This window comes from Misgurnus anguillicaudatus, chromosome 14 (genome assembly GCF_027580225.2).
Source record: "Misgurnus anguillicaudatus chromosome 14, ASM2758022v2, whole genome shotgun sequence".
NCBI lineage: Eukaryota > Metazoa > Chordata > Actinopteri > Cypriniformes > Cobitidae > Misgurnus > Misgurnus anguillicaudatus.
The window spans coordinates 26,303,077-26,320,996 of record NC_073350.2 but is presented as its reverse complement, the minus strand read 5'-3'; the positions used below and the strand labels follow the sequence as shown (position 1 = coordinate 26,320,996).

The 17,920-nt window shown below is 38.5% G+C and overlaps 1 protein-coding gene across 4 annotated transcripts in view; it reads right to left on the bottom strand.

Moving 5' to 3' along the window:
* Nucleotides 1-17,920, bottom strand: part of diaph3 (diaphanous-related formin 3) — a 391,776-nt gene that overhangs the window by 303,291 nt on the left and 70,565 nt on the right. For all 4 annotated transcript variants that reach the window (XM_073876167.1, XM_073876164.1, XM_073876165.1 and 1 more), the window contains one exon: nt 7,188-7,318. In XM_073876167.1, coding sequence (XP_073732268.1) covers nt 7,188-7,318 — 131 coding nt within the window. The remainder of the gene's footprint in view (nt 1-7,187; nt 7,319-17,920) is intronic.

The window sequence follows — 17,920 nt, the reverse complement described above, 5'->3', positions numbered from 1 at the left end:
ACCCTATAATAAGTACATGTTGTTAATTGTAATTACGTGGCACTTTAATGTATAATTACACAAGAGTAGCCAAACATGCTTTATACTACTTTCTTAATATATTAAAGAGGACATATCATCCTTTTCTATGTTTAAGTGCAATAATTGGATGCACAGTGCTTCTATCAACCTAGAAAATGTGAAAAATCAACCCAGTAACTTAGTTTTGGTAAACCATTCTCTACAAGCATGTGAAAAAATCCCCTTGTGATGTCAGAAGGTGATAATACCACCCCTTAATCGGCACTATCCAACCACAGGACTGCCATTTAGTGCAGAGATCAAATCATTTGCATTTAAAAGGACAAACCCCAAAATGGCACATTTTTGCTCACACCTGCAAAGTTGCAATGAGAACATGTTAGAATAAATTATCGATATAGTATTTTAAGCTAAAACTTTACATGCGTACTCTGGAGACCCCAAAGATTTATTTTACATCTTAAAGTCTTGTGAAACCCCCCCCTTTAACATTACTCTTAATTTTTCTCCCTGAAAAAAGCTGTCACTGGGACTTTTAAAAGATCCTAATATTTATCAATTAGGTACAGATGAACTTTGTACCAATATGTACCTTTGAGGTATATACACTCTTAAGGTGTACTTTATAAAAGAGAACCGTATTTCTTGGTGTGTATATTCTCTCTCTCAAATTGAAAAAATACATTCTGGAAGGTTCACATGTACAAAGCCTTTGTGAATATTTAAAATATATTGGTGGACAACGAGCCATTTTTTTTGTCTAATTCTGCTCCTGGCAATTTTGTTCTCATGGTCACTCTTCTAATGTGCGTCCATAACCCCGTTCCCCTCAAATTAAAGTGTTTTGCACATTTTCACTTGTTCAGAGAGAAAACTAACATGCCTTTCAGAAAACATGGTAGATGGAAAGAGGGAATGGAGAGTGGACCAGTACAAAAGAAACATGTCTCGCTCTGAAATAACTTGGAGTATTTCATTTTTTTCCATCCTCGGTTCGCATAGAGAACTGGCAGCCCATTTTATTGGACCCAAGGGAAATTACATGCTTTATATTTCATCTCCCCACACATGTCGGGACAAGAGCACATCTGTCCAGAGTTTCGACACTGGGATAAAAAGGATGGGAGAAAACGAGCAAGAGGGGTTAGAGAGAGAGAGAGAGAGAGAGAGAGAGAGAGAGAGAAGATGCTAATCGTTTCACTGAGGTCACTGCTGTTTTATGCGACATCACTAGCTATGTTTTAAAAATTAGAAAGCTGCCTACACATGCAATATTTCAAGCAATCATAGGCATACTTCTGACGCAAAGGCAGTTTCAAACAATACTGAAAATGTAACTGCATGCAATCTAAACGGTAGCCTCATTCTTTGACGTCAAGCCCACGGACTAATGGCTGAACGGCTGATGTGAACGCCACACTAAATGTTAACACTTCAGCAGCTTCGAAGTCATCATCTGATTGGTTGAATTATACAGATATTCTGGGACATGTGTGTTGCTGTCTTTAACTGTCTGCCTGGAAACAACACAAATCCGTCTGATTAAAATTTGCAAGGTTAAAAATTTGGGGTGTCCAAACTCGGTCTTGGAGGGCCGGTGCCCTGCAGAGTTTAGCTGAAACCTCCCACAACACACCTGCCTGAAAGTTAAGCTGGATCAGGTGTGTTTGATTAGGGTTGGAGAAAAACTCTGCAGAAACACAGGCCCTCCAGGATCAGAATTGGACACCCCTGGCATAAAGTCTTTAAAACATTCAAGAGTTCTGCTTAAACCTAAAATAAATTTTTGTACATGTCTGCCTTTGTTATAAACTTAAGAGATGATTGTTGTACACTAAATGAAGGTTTCACACTGGTCTGTTATTGTAAAGACATCTCCACACCCCTAAACATGACGCGGTTCAATGCGATACGTGATTTGTTGCTTTACGTCTCAGTCATATGGGTGATTCTCACAAAATTCAAATTTAGAAGGTGTCCAGCATCAGAATTTATAAAAAGCCATTGAAGCCAATTTTTTTTGCACATATAAGATTAAGGTCTGAACTTACTATAACCATTTTTAGAGGATTAAAAAAATATTTCCTATAAAATTATTTACATTTTTTAGATTATCATTATTAAAAATTATCATTACCGCAACCTGCTGTTACATTAAATATATGCATTTACAAACTCATGTTTTGGTAATGAGAACTAAAAAGTTGTCTAGGTACTATGACAAACAAAATATTAACTTTTATCTGGAGAGAAAAAATAAGAACTGCTTACCTGGTAGCCATCTTGAGTATCACAGTCAATTATGTCCCTTCCAATATTTTTTTTTAAATTTTAGTTCATTGAGGGCTTAAACAATAATTGAAAATTGCGGAGGATGAGAAAATTTTTCTTGGACACATTTATATTCCGTATTATTGTCTCTACATTTACCAATGATAACCAAGTACCACATGTTTCTAAACTGTAAATGTTTATAGTATAACATGCACTGAAGCTTTTTATTTTTAGATTTTTTAATTATAAATATTTCCATGTCAAAAAACCCAAATCCAGTCATGGACAAGTTGTGGTAATGAAATGTTACTCTTAAATGTGGAAAAAAACAAAATGGGTTTGTATGATGTCATTTGAAATCATGTGCAAAATAGTACATGAAGAGATGTTTGTAACTGTATGCTTCTTATTTTGATACTCTTTGCATTTAATTTTTTTATCAAAATGTTTCATGACACCTCATAAGTCTAATTTCGCGTGAATCACCCATATGGACTCTTGGGTGGCTCTTGCTCATTCAAAGCAGCCATGGTTTCCAGACCCTAAACAGTTACGGCAATCCCAAAATAAATTGCGCAGAATTTATTATTCATTCCTGCACGATGGTGGAAAAGTCAAAAGAAATGTAAACATTTTCATACCTAAATATAATATGAAAAATATCCCTAAAGTCGGATCTTTTCTAGATTTTTTTTTCTCAATATAACATTGGAAAGCAAGGCACTTATCATACTGTAAAAAGTAGCAGAAGAAATATCATTATCCATTCGCTATGTCCTTGTTTCGGTCATCCCACTTGATATTTAACACACTTCACAATTGGTAAAGTGTGATGGGGCTTACTAAATCAGAAAAGGTGTCTTCTCAAAAGCATTCAGCATTTCATGTGATGCGAGGATGAACTTCTGAACTGATACTAAGTAGGAGGGAAATAGGAGGGGTAAAAATCAATGTCAGTCACAATGGGAAACGTGGTAATGGAAACATCGCTCACTCGTCCAATCAGATGTCTCGCCTGAGCAGAAAAGGAAGTGTGTGCATAAATTACGCCCCCTACATATCCTTGGTGTGCATGCCCTATGCGCACGCGCCATCATCTCTTGTTCTTCTCATCCGTGGTATTGAGAACAGGGTAAAGAAAATGACAGTGGAAATCAAACACCAGCCAACCAAAAGGTCTGCCACATACACAAAACACTGTTTATCAAGCTCATTACTAACTACACACAGACATCAAACATCTGCCACTGCAGAACTGTGACCATATAAACCTAGTGACAACAAAATGTGTATGTGAACTAAACTATAGTGAACTACAGTGTAATGTAATACATGAAGAACATTCATCAAAATGCCATTACCCTTAAGTTAAAATCACAATGATTGATGTCTTTAATCAATCACTAAACGAAATCTCAGGTATATCATCTGTGCAAACAATGATAAAATTAATTAAAAACAACCCAATTGTGTGAGGTTTTTAAATGTTACTGAGGCAGCAGAAAATGGTGTGAATTCCCATGAGTACAATATCCTGCTACCTTGACATGAAGGACCTCATGCATCAGCAAACAAAACCAAACATTGGCAAGTACAATCTTTGTGAGCGCAAGTTAAATGCAATTTGGCATTGATGAGATAAAAAGGCATTTTCATGTCTCCAATTTTAACGTTTAACGTAATTTAAGGCAGCCCACGCAGCCCCTTTACCTATATAAATGCAGTCCATTTTACGACTCTCTTTCCGTGTTTACGGCCTTCACTTGTCATGTACAGTGTAGGGCTGTCACAATGATTAAATAATCGTCTCACTGTGATTGTTTGACCTCATCGCGATGATTTCATATCACCGCAATGATTGCATTTCTTTCTAAAAAACACAAGGGGGAGCTGCAGCGCCTGTATAAATGAGACAGTACCTAATGGCGCTCCTTGACTAAAAGTGCAATGCGACACATTGCAAAGCCATTTAATGTAAAAAATGCATTTAAAGAAATGCTGCAAAACGTACGAAACATACATTTTCAAAACTTGTTTATTTGAAATTTGTTTTTCAGTTTTTTAAAAGATATATTCATTAAAGGTGCAGTGTATAGATTTTAGCGGCATCTAGTGGTGAGGTTGCTAATTGCACCCCTCCCTTTCGAAGCACATAGAGATGCTACAATAGTCATCACAGGACAGACATGTCATCATCTAAGTCAACGTAGTGACAAACACACTCTGTAGAGCAGTTTGTCCCTTTAAAAGCGGAGTCCACAATGTTTGAAAAACGCTTTGGAAAAGGAGACGGGCCGACTACCAAAACACTCTTATAGCCAATCAGCAGTAAGGAGCGTGTCTACTAACCGACATCCTTGCCGGGTTGCGTATGTGTGGGGCGGGTCTATCAACAGAAAATCCAGATTCTATTGGGGTAGGGGCGTGTTTGTTTAGGTGATTTAAAATATCAACATTGGCTTTCAAACATCGTGGACTCCGCCTTTAAGGCTACTGTAAAAATTTAATCTAATTTAAATAATTACAACGACGTGTAAAAATTATTTCATGAACAAACTAAAAATCTATGAGAATTAAACATCAAAGCCCTAAACCAGGCAATTAATTGTCATAATCGTCACAAATTATTAGACAATTAACCGTCAGCCAAATTTCATAAACGTGACAGCCCTAGTACAGTGTAAAGGTAAACGTAACCACGCTGATTTTAAATCAGACAAAGATGACCGGTCGGACGGATAAACATGACTGGAGGGCCGCACATGGCCCGACAGCTGACTAGCCCTGTCGTAGGCTATCTTTTGCCGCAAGACTGGGAAAACGTCCCTCTTTGAACCTCCAATTAAGAGCACAATCACAGAATTCGCAACGATTGTTTCACGATGGCAATCTTTCGCCAAAAATCGTGCAGTGTATCCCAGGCTTAACGCAAAAACTAGAATCACTTCCAGTGTGGGCCAATATCAGACTTGACTGCATGTGAATATCAACTTTCAGACGTTCCAACAGGGAACTGCTAAGAGGGACCTGCGGGAATCCTAGTTATGATAAAATACCATATGCTCATTTACGTTAGGGAATACCAGTGGCCTTTTCTCTCCCTCACACTTCTCATCGCAGAGCATTGAAGATAAAAGATCACTGTAATGAGGCTACACGGATCAGTCATGTTTTCTGCTTAAATGATCACTCTCCACATTTCCTTCCCACTGTGAAATAGCCCATCAAGGTCCTCTCGACCTGAGAAACAGGCTAATCTACTCTTAATGAACAGAACTCTACATCTTTGCATTTCGTAATGTAATTAGCATTTAGTCAAACTCTAAACTAGCATTGTTTGTTGGTTTGTTTGAAGAAATTTTAGCAACAAACCACTTCATATTGATTGAAAAATAAGTCTTTGTTTTGAGAATAAAACCCAAGGAAACAAACGCCCATATAGTCCATACACAGTGGGCTTTCATCATTCCAGCCAACGGAAATAAAAAAAGCTTTGTGTCATACCTTAGCCAGACAATGGCAAAAAAAAAGAATTTAAAAAGATTGAATTGTTTGGAGAAGTTTTTAACCTTGCACAGGAACAAATGATAAGGCGGCAGGTGTGAGTAATGTTCGGGCCACACTCTAGCATGCAAGGTCAGCCATTGCTCTGCGATTGTGGATCATTCTGCCTTCGACGTACACAACCATAATGAACAGCTGCATGTGCCAGAATGACATTCGGGGTGCTAATAGAAATCATGACATTTCATGAATTATGCCAATAAAGAATGCACTGCTGATGAACAGTTTAACACAGACAGTCCTTCTTGAGCGCGTTTGTCCTATCCGTTCCCGCTCTCGTCTTCATCATCTGAAATGAGGTTTATTTTGGCGTCCATAGACTTCGAAATTGGACACACTGCTCAATGCAGTCTGTCAAATTAACTTTAACTGGCTGTAATAACTTTATCTGCACGTACACACTGGCTTCTCTAACCCACTAATCTATTGGATTTTTAGGATTGGAAATTAGGAAAATGTTTCAGATGAAAAGGACACTGGACAAAATGAGTGTCCTACAGCAAGGCACTCAAGGTGCTTGTAAGGTCAATTTCTAAACAGAACAACACAATGTCGTCTTATGAGCTGTACAGATATATTTGAAAAGTAAGAAAGAAAGGAGACTTTTTGGTTTAGTCACTTGTATGAGATGAGCGGGTGTAAATGTATTCTGACAGTTTTCTGAAAAATCAATAAAACGTTCAGTCTGTGAAAAACACAATAATAAAACATAACAAAACAAGATAACAGAATGAAAAAGAAAAAAATTAGCCAAGGACAAAAGAATGTCGTCGACAGTCACAACACAATGCAAATAAAGCATGCATTTCCTTTAATAATCAATCCTTTTCTTCTGTATTTGTACAACTCTAACCATCCAAACACTATACGTGAACTGCTTTTTAAAAATATAACGCTGTTAAGAAAAAGAAAAGACTAAAAAACTATAAAAAATTGTTTATCAACTACTGCCTCCTGTTGAGGCCTCTGTCATGTTTGCAGTACAAACGCAGGCAAACAGCAGGTGAGTTCATCACAAGCGGCATCAAACAATTAAGAGGTGGGAGGAAAAACCCGGGGCAACGCGGCAATCGCTAATACATATTAATGAATGTCAGCGTGCAACGCTGCTCCAGCCTCAAATCACAGAGCATGCGGCCGAGTTGCATAACATCGGGCAAATGTCAAAGGTCAGACCTAGTAGGTGGCCGGGTTGGACTCAGTTGATGATTGTGCGTGTTTGTGTATTCAGTAAGTTTAGCATAAAGGAAAGCAAACTGGCTTCTAAAGTTGGAGCAATGGGTAAAAGAGTTTACCATTCCAGCCTGTGTTTTGTATGCGGACAATACCTGACTGGATTACTGGTGAGAGATACTCGGAGTGAATCCAAGCAGGCGAAAAGTCTCTCGTCGGTGGCTCCGCTTTTCAGCTCACTCAGAAACTCTTGAGGAGAGATCTGACTGCTGCTTCTCAGGCTACCCTGTCATAGAAAAACATTAGATTAAGAAAAACATTAGAGGACATTAAACTGCACAATTACAAGATGATTTCATTGGTTTATAAAAATCATGCCATGTTAATTGAAAATGTGCTTCGCATAAAAATATTCACTTTATCATGTGCTGTTCTTCTAACTTATTTTGGAAAGGTTATTGTTTATGAAGCAGCATGCATCTGTAAATAGATGTGCAATTGTCTCAAATAATATGGCTGAGGCACGACAAAGGGGAGATTACAAGCTGCTAATATTCAAAAACAAATAGTACATCCTGCTTAATCGATTAATTAATAGCAAAAATCTTACTAAAAAACAAAAAATGACAATTTACAAACAAGAAAAACAATATCCTGTCTGTGAAATACATGCTGACAATCTAATTATAAGATTAAGGGTATCAAAGTTTGATTTCAATCATATTCTTATTTTGACTTTTTTTCACTTTTATATTGTTTTCTTATTTTTATGTAAAGCACTTGAATGACCTCTGTGTATGAAATGTGCTATACAAATAAACTTGCCTTGCCCTTCCATTGATTTCAATCTTTGACTTGACCTAACTCGTCAATATTAAAGATATCAAGGTCATATTTTCACAGAATGCTCTTTACATTATAACCTCATTCACACAGCACTTTGGTCACTGGAAAATCTGTAAAATTATTGGACAGGCTTCTGTGTGAACGCAAACACGTCCTGTAAATGTTCTTGGATAGCTCCAGGAAAAAGGACCTAGTAGCCTAACATTAACATTCCTGTAAAGCCCTCTGTATGAACAAGTCGCAGAAAAAATGCCTTAAGCTGCGTGCCGTAGTGGGGACGTTCGTGTCATCGCAACAAATTAAGTTACGGTTCAGCTCTTTAAAATGAAGGATTTACGTGCAGATTAACATTCACGATGAAAACTGGACTGAAGCAGAGATTAGGGAGCTCGTAAAATATCCACTGGAGCCGAGATCATTCATCAGCATACTAGAACCGGGCGTCACGCACTCCTTTATGCTGCGTTTACACCAGCCGCGGTAGAGGCGTGAAGCGCGAGTGATTTCAATGTTAAGTCAATGTGAAGATGCGTTAACGAGCGTCTGGAGGTCTCGTGGCGCAAATGAGGCGTCTAGCCAGCCGCTAAATTCGCGCCATTTGCGCGGTACACGTGAATGGTGCTTTTTGTGCATTTTGCGTTTGACGCGAATTTGCGGCTAACGGCCGAGTTGAAAAATGTGTACTTTGGCGGAATTTCGCGCCACATTAACCAATCAGGAGCCTGCTTGCTGCTGTGGCGGCAGCTCCGCCTGGAGTCACTCATTCAACCTGAAAGAACGCTTGACATTGTCGGTAAGCAGTCAACCGGAGCTATACGACACAAGTTCTTATTTCCATAGAGACAGGAATAAAAGGACCTTGCTTGGAAGAGTGTCAGTGAGGCAACCTAGTAAGTTGTAATACACATTTCACTTTTGAGTCACGTGACGTTTATCGACCCGCCCCATTTATTTTCCCCTATAGTAAGGTTACCAAATACAAACCGGTAACTCTCTCGATAAATGCACAATCAACATCAGTCATCTTGCAAACAGATAACCACATAGCACTTGCCCCTACCACAAGAAACGGATTTTGCCTCTGACGCGTGTCAAATGCTTGCTTTTACCGCGCATCTATTTCGCTCTAGACGCGCGAATGCATTCAAACTGTTCAAGCGGCAAACTAGGCGCGGTAGACGCAATTTTTTGATGGCTCAAACGCGGTTGGTGTAAACGCAGCATTATAGTCTTATCCTAAACAAAAATGCACGCGAGTGGTTTCTGGTGGGAGAAATAACGGATAATAAGCAAACTTTAGACGTTGCAGAGAAAAAACTACGAAGTGCAGGACTTTAAACACGTCACATGTCTTTACAGGATCTTTACGGCATTTGTGTGAATGCACGCACAGATTCCGGAAAATCATTGGCATTGTGAATGAACCAAAAATCAAACGATCGTGGACAATTCTTGGATGCATTTTCCGTAATGTCTGTGTGAAAAGGGCTTACGTAAACTGATTTTATTTAGAAAACAATAAATCACTACAAATGACTTTAGATGGGTTTTCACAGGCAGAGGGTCACATAAATTACTTAATTGTAAAAAAAAAAACGTCTACGCCCCTAATTTTATTCAAGTCTGAATGCCATATATTTATGCACATTTTTTTAACACACAGTACACTACAGATCAAACAAACACTAATATGCATTCTCCAATTCATGTGCCTGTAGACAGATTATAATGCATGTGTGTATTTGCATTTGTATGCATCATGCTAATAATACATTTTCACCTTTCCAATCAAATGATGTTTGAGGTTCTCCACCAGACACTGCATGTTAATGCGTGTTATTTTTCAGATTATTTCACCCAGGGATCAAATACCCTGACCTTCTTACCTCTATTGCTTAATGTGCATAATGTGGTCCTGCAAGATCAATCTCACTTTAAAGAATTACCACATTTGTTTATTACACCGAGATAAAAACTACGCCTTTTAGGGTGTTTTCCACACAGATAGAAAAGCAGTTCAAATGTATTTTAGACCTCAGGGAAACAGTGTTGGCTGCTTTGAACGCGCAACCAACAGGACCTACACATGCAAACAATTAGAGGACTTCAGAAGAGTCAAAAAGAGAGGAAGGTCAAAAAGAAAGCTCCTGGATGTTTTTATAGAAAAAGGCTTTATTTTTGGCCTGTAGCACCAAAAACAATCTACAAGTGATGACCTACAGTACATGCATTTAGCTGTGGTTACACAATTCACTTAGTAGTTACACATTTGCTTATTAAACAATTCATATAGCTGATTTTCCACCAACAAGCTGGGCGATTCTGAGCATAGGTAAAGCTTGCTATGACTGCAATACCAGCCCAGATTTTGCTAGATATCAATGATTTTTCACCAAGCTGGTGAAATATCTGTAGTGACAAGGAAAATAACATCTGGTCTAGGGATGTTCACTTCAGTTAATTATCCCGACCGACAACCGCAGCTTGTTAACTGAGCGTTAACCATTAACTTATAAGATTTTAAAGGGTACATTTCACAAGACTTTAAGATGTCAAATAAATCTTTGGTGTCCCAAAGTACATATGTGAAGTAAATATCATACAGATAATTTATTATAGCATGTTAAAATTGCCATGTTGTATGTGTGAGCAAAAATTTACCGTTTTGGGTGTGTCCTCTAACAAGCAAATGAACTGACCTCTGCACTAAATGGCAGTGCCGTGGTTGGATAGTGCAGATTAAACGGCGGTATTATCCCCTTCTGACATCACAAGGAGAGCCAAATTTCAATGACCTATTTTTTCATATGCTTGTGGAGAATGGTTTACCAAAACTAAGTTACTTGATCTTTTTCACATTTTCTAGGTTAATAAAAGCCCTGGGGACCCAATTATAGCACTTAAACATGGAAAAAGTCAGATTTTCATGATATGTCCCCTTTAATATTAAATTGTCATTGAGTAAAAATACAGTTTAACAATTTTCTGTGACCCGGTAAAAACAATATAAATATTTTATTTCATTTAAATGTGCAAACAGCAGCAACAGATCAACAACAGAACTAGGATTTAAACATTATCAAATTTTCACACAACATTGCATTATCACTGAGCATGCGATCAGTCTAGAGGATTAATATCCAAAGAGGGCAGATTGTCTCTTTTTCATCTACCACAGTGACCTTTTTAAAGCAGGACATGTTTCAAAAAGTTTGTGCAAAAAGAGAGATATTTATGGTGAGGCCATTCACAAATTAAGGATATAAAAGTGGCAAAATGTCTGTAGGCACGTGTCGTCCACATTGTGCATTACCACCAAATATGTTTTTCTTTAAACTGATAGTATTAATCTGTCATAAATTCTTACCTTCGGTTAATGACAAGTAGTGAACAGATTAGGGATGTTCATAATGACATAGTCAATACAAACATCCCTAATCTGGTCAGTACTTGTCAATTGCCAAGGCTATTGAACAGTTTCCTTAAATAAAGCAGTTAACACAAATATTAGCAAATTTGGTCAAGTAAAACAGTGAGCTAAGAAATATATCAAGCTAACAAAAAAACTCAATGAAAATGTCTAACGCTATTTGATCTGTAAATGAGATATTTGGCTTTGCAGATAGTTGCACAGGTTTTCACTGTGAACTAAAAAGTTACTCTAAAAACAATTCAGAGTGATGGAGGAAACTACTAATTGTGGAGTCTTCTAGCCAGACAAACACTGCCAGCGGGAAACAGACACGGTCAGCAGCTCCAGACCATTACACCGCAGGATCGGCCCTTTCCATCCTTACCCATGGTGCCCAGGGCCTGTGGGCTGCTGCCCTGGCTGTCCCCTCCACGGGAGACTGAAGTCTTAATCATCACATACAAGAAGTTTAGCTCTTCCCACTAAAAGACTCACACCATTTCTTTTTCGCCAACTACCGTTCTCTTTTCTACTTCGTCCTTTATCACCATGGTGATAAATATTAGCTTTTTGCATTCTCTTTTACAAAATAATGACAACACATACTGGATAATGCACTCGTGAAATAAAGGTAAAAAGGACACGGCACGACTTTTCTCTGTACTAAAAAGCAAAGATGGACGAAGCCAAAAAACTTATATTGACAAAGCACTCCCTGCCCATATTCACTCAAAAAATAACTTTAATTATAAACACACCGTACTTTTGTAGCATCGCACACTGCTGGATTTCTGACTGAAGGTGCCGCAACTTGAAAAAGTAAAATAAAATGCCATAGACAACAAAAGATAAAAGTGGTGGATAAAGGGAACTCACTCTGGATCAAGTGCACGCTTTCAAACCCGTATTATCCAAAAGATTCTTGACACATGAATATGGCTTGAAGCATCAACATCAAACTACAAAAGTCTCACATTAAGCAGCCTCGTGGTCTCAGAGCAGAAGCTCCAATCACCTGGTGGCGTCTTGTGTCAGGAATCACAGGAGCAAAAGTAAACATCCTGAAGCATGCCCTGGGTCATGGATCGACCTGTCTGCTTAATGCTGAGCCCTTCGAGCCTGACAACAGGCCAATTAGATCAACCCTGTGCAGGTTATGACATTAATAAACCATGAAGCCTAGTTTCCTTTGGTAATTGTAGCTATCACTCCCCTTAAGGTAGTGCGAACCAGATTCTCATTAGTTACCGTGTCATTTGGCGGACCGTTTTGTACAAAGTGATTTACAGTATACTAATTAAGGGGACGGTCCCTCAGAAGCAACCAGGGTTTAAGGGACACTCCACTTTTTTTGAAAATATGCTAATTTTCCAGCTCCCCTAGAGTTAAACATTTCATTTTTATCTATTTGTAATCCATTCAGCTGATCTCTGGGTCTGGCGCTAGCACTTATAGCATAGCTTAGCACAATTCATTGAATCTGATTAGACCATTAGCATTGCGCAAAAAAATAACCAAAGAGTTTCAATATTTTTCCTATTTAAAAGTTGACTCTTCTGTAGTTACATCATGTACTAAGACCAACAGAAAATTTAAAGTTGTGATTTTCTAGGCAGATATGGCTAGGGACTATACTCTCATTCTGGCGTAATAATCAAGGATTTTGCTGCAGCATGGAAGAGAGCATTCCCAAAAAAGGTCATGGATTCGAACCCAGTGAACACACATACTGATAAAAATGTATACCTTAGAATGCACTGTAAGTAACTTTGGATAAAAGCGTCTGCCAAATGCATAAATGTACATGCTAATGTCCTAACAAAGGTTATACATATCTAGTGTTGAGAAAATGACTTATTTATAAGTCTCTAAAGGCCTAACTATTTATAAGTCTTAATATATTAAAATACCTAGTTATAATTAATGTTATGAATTTTATGTAAAGAGAGCCTCATTGCTGGGGCTGTATAATGCACAAGACAAAAAAGGCTGAGAAATATTGGTCTAGACAATTCTGATTACTCTGTATGCATTGGTTTGGCTTGCATGAGTGTGGTTTGGTATATTATGCTTTAGAACAGATATAGAGACGATATTAAAAGTTCTGCCTTTGAGCATCAACAGACTGGACTTTTAGAGAACTTTGTTTGATGATTTGTTTGTTCCAATAAAACGACTTGGACAAAGCTCAACCCATCCCCTGCTTTTTCTTTCTCTGCTTTGTCCTCTGCAATATTGTCTATAATTACATGCAAGTGGAAAACAGCAGCGCATAAGCAAATGTCAGACATGCTTAGGGAATTGATCATCCATTTAAAGGACAGGTCAGCCATACTTCTAAAATGCCAGACCCTCTCCCATCCAATCAGGGTGGAGAGAAACTGTGGGCATTTAAATAAAAAAGCCTTAAAAATGTGCCATCAACCTGTTCAGCTTCCTGTAGTTATTATTAACAACGAGTTACCATCGAATGCCACAATGTGTTGTTGGGAGCCAAATAACAGCCTAATTTTAGAGTTCTCAATGGGCCTGAAAATTACAACCAGCCCCAGCCCGTGGCTTTTAAAGCCCGGACCCGCTGTAACCCGACACATCAACAACAATTATCTGACGATTATTTGACGTCGCCGCCCCTCCACCTTTTTTTCTCATACACGTATTATCATGACCAGCAGACGGGAATTCAAATCAACTTTTAATGTTCACGCCTTTTAACAATACAAACAACTGAAACAATAAACTTTAAATATATAAATAGGCTATATAAATATGCCTTAAATAAAAATTACACATTAATAAATAATAAGAACTCAAACATGTACCCAGCCAGCGGCTACCCCTCCTGTAGTGGCGACGGTGAATTCACCTGCAGCAAGATTACTTTTCTCCAACTCCATCTTCTTCTCCAGGCTACAAGTGTGCATGCAGCGGCGTCAGGTCTGCCACCGCCCCTTTCCGTGATGAACGCTGCACGCAGCAGCCAGACTTTCTTTACGGTGAACAGCAGCGATGACTAATATTTTTTTTCACCGAGCGGAAAAGATTAAAGGATTAGTCCATTTTCTTAAAAAAAATCCAGATGATTTGCTCGCCACCATGTCATCTAGACTGTTGATGTCTTTCTTTGTTCAGTCGAGAGGAAATTATGTTTTTTGAGGAAAGCATTCCAGGATTTTTCTCATTTTAATGGACCCCAAAACGTAACAGTTTTAATGCAGATTAAAATTGCAGTTTTAAAGGACTCTAAACGATCTCAAACAAGGCATAAGGGTCTTATCTAGCGAAACGATTGTCATTTTTTGCAAGAAAAATAAAAAATATGCACTTTTAAACCACAACTTCTCGTCTTCCTCCTGTCCTGTGACGCGGCAGCACGACCTCACGTAATTGCGTATTGACGTCGAAAGGTCACGTGTTACATATATGAAACGCACCTTTGTGGACCATATTAAACAATACACTGACACAAAGACATTAATTCGTATCAGTCCACATACAGCGACTTCGGAACGGTACTCTTTCTTCACACTAGTAAACACTGGGGCATAGTTTCCCATATGTCATCTGTGACCTCTAGACGTTAGGTCGCGCTGGCTCGTCACACAGCCAGAGGAAGAAGAGAAGTTGTGGTTTAAAAGTGCATATTTTTATTTTTCTTGCCAAAAATGACAATCGTTAGGGTTAGTGTTAGTCTTTTGAAACTGCAATTTTTAACTGCATTAAAACTGTTAAGTTTTGGGGTCCATTGAAGTCCATTAAAATGAGAAAAATCCTGGAATGTTTTCCTGAAAAAAACAATTTCTTCTCGACTGAACAAAGAAAGACAACAACATCCTGGACGACATGGTGGTGACCAAATTATCTGGACTTTTTAAAGAAAATTGACTAATCCTTTAAGCCCGTGGTCCAACCCAACCAGAGTCATTTGCTTATATTTTTGACCCGAACCCGGCCCAAACCTGCCCGTCCTGTCGGGTTTGTCGGGTCGACCCGTTGAGAACTTAATTTATCATCCAGATTGAAAAATGCATAGCTTAGTATATTTTCAAATTATAAAAATGTCTTTTTGTGATATAAATGCAAATACATATATTAAACAGCTGTTCCTTGTGGTTAAATTGCGCTTGTCGTCATTCCAGTTAACGACTAACTTGTTGTTATGACGACGTATGTCACGTGATGTATTAACATGGTGGATGTAGTATGTCGGAATTCATTCATGCAATCCATATTCATACTATATAGTATTAGTACCTACTGTTTTAATGGTCGATGAGTAGGTACTTCATCTAATTTAGTACCTACTGTCACAGTATGCGATTTCAGACACAGCCCTAGTTCCCCGAATGTGAAGGAAAACACTGTCCAGTCCTCTAAGACATGTGTGTGCATGACTTCCTACTGTTTGCTCCAAGATCTGATTTCACTGCTACGTCCTAGGGGAGCTCATTTAATGTTTCAGGTGCTGAGCTTTTTGTGGAGCAAATATCTGGGACATGCTCCACCTTCCTCACAGTCATATTCTTTAACTGTACGGCCTTATCAAAAAACAAAATTAGACAAATTGTGATCATATTCCCTTACAAATTACAGAAAAGAATATGTTTATATTAACAATAAATATGTCGTGCATGTGTGTGTGTATGTGAGAGAGAGAAAGAGAGAGAGTGTGTGTGCGCATCTGGGTGGTCAATCCCAAGGAAGCATGGCCGTCTGCCCAGGTCGTTTTCCTGAGTGTCATTTCTGGGCTAGTTTTTCCCCTGGTTCACGTTATGATTCATAATGAGCCAAATCATCATTACCCGTCGAACCCCAAGATGCAAGAAGCCCTGACACACACTCACCGAATGCCGTCCAGCAAAGCAGCCTTTAATGATTATGGAGTAATCTTACACCAGAGGGATGCAGACTTTGGCCTCAACACACCTAACACTTGGAAGCAAGTGCCAATTATTTATTATCCAGAAATGTATGATGATTAAACCCTAATGCTGAACAGAATACTGGGCAGTGTCACTTTTTATGCAAAAGATCTTTTAAATCTGTGGTTGCAAACCACTACAGTGAACAATGCGTACTTACAGTAAGTAGTTTCACGACTCCATAGGGAAGGGACACGATTTTTAAAAGCCTTCAAGGGTTTAAAAGTAGCATTTTGGAATTTGATGACATTCTGTTTGGAAATATGAATCTAATTTCAAATTCAAGTGTAACCAACTTAATTTATTTGAAGATTTCTTCTCTTGGCAAACTGGTTGTGAAGCATCCTTCTGCAGCAGTACACAGGTATCTACAGGCACTGTAGTGATTTTAAAATAAAGTGCTTAGCCCCGGGCTTTTCCAGAAGGTACTAGCATATAATGTGGTTTTCTCTCTTAAACTGCACCTCAGCACAAACTCAGAAAAATATATGCTCCTTTCATCTGTGGAGTTTAATATGTGTCTTTTTCAAAATAAACTTCATCTCCTTGGGTTACTCTGCAGAGTATTGGTCTTGGAGATGAATTCATAAGGAATATGTTTGCCCTGGGCATACGATGGTCTGCTAGTGGACAAGCCACTGGGGAGCACTTTAGTTCTGACTCCCAATTACAGACTCCACAGAGAGAATGGATGTCCACATCCGGATATCAAACACAAAGGCCCACTTCGGAGAGAAAATAAGATCTAAGAGCTCAAAAGTGAATGCGTGTATGGGGCCTTTAATGACTTCAAATGTCAGTGTGTTTTTGTACAATAGTCTCGCACCAAGAATCAACGTACTCCATTGTCCATTCCCTCGGTCCACTTCCCCTCATCCTATTTCTATTTATTCGTTCCCCTGTCCTCTGTCGTAATGATTCATCATATATTGTATGGTGCGAGTGCGATGTCTGTAAAATCTAAACAAGATCTGGCATTATTGAGATACAAACCACGCAGAACGTCTCCATTTAGTGCCTTTAAAAATGGCATTAAAAGGTAAGAGTGGAAGTAAATGAGAAATGCCCTCTTCATCAACACAAAGGCTAACCTTAATGCATAATGCAAATGAGCATGGTAGCATTGGCTCGGCTCTCTTTTCTGCATTGTGATGTAATTAAGAGCTCTGGGGCCTGAGTTTTTGGGCTTAGGAGAGGCCTGCTTTTTCCGTTTCTCCTTTTCTTTTATTTTCTCTATCCCACTTTTTAATGTCTCGTTGTTGTGTACTAAATCACCATCTTGAGGAGGTACTTATGAATGCCAAACAGAGTTTAAGTAGCTTTTATCATGTCAAATCGAAGAATAATTTGGTGATCTATATTCGGTTAGACGCACCGACTCCTCGTGAACGGAACAACACTCCCATTAGTCTTTAAATTTCCATTTCAAAAATAGAATCAGATACTGCTGACCTTCATTTGTGAAGGCAATGGAAGAACACAACAAACCTCCAACTGGTATCTGTGATAGCATTTGCGAGTCCTTTGCTTTATCAAAGACAAAATAATAAAAGCAAAAAATGACAAAAAACAAATCATGGCAAAATGGTTACAAAAAACATTGAAGTCACTTCATAAAACAAACTTCAACCTTTCAAATTTAAAATAATTGCACATCGGCTCCTTTGATTTAAGAACAATACAATGCTGTCATCCAGCTGAGGTGATG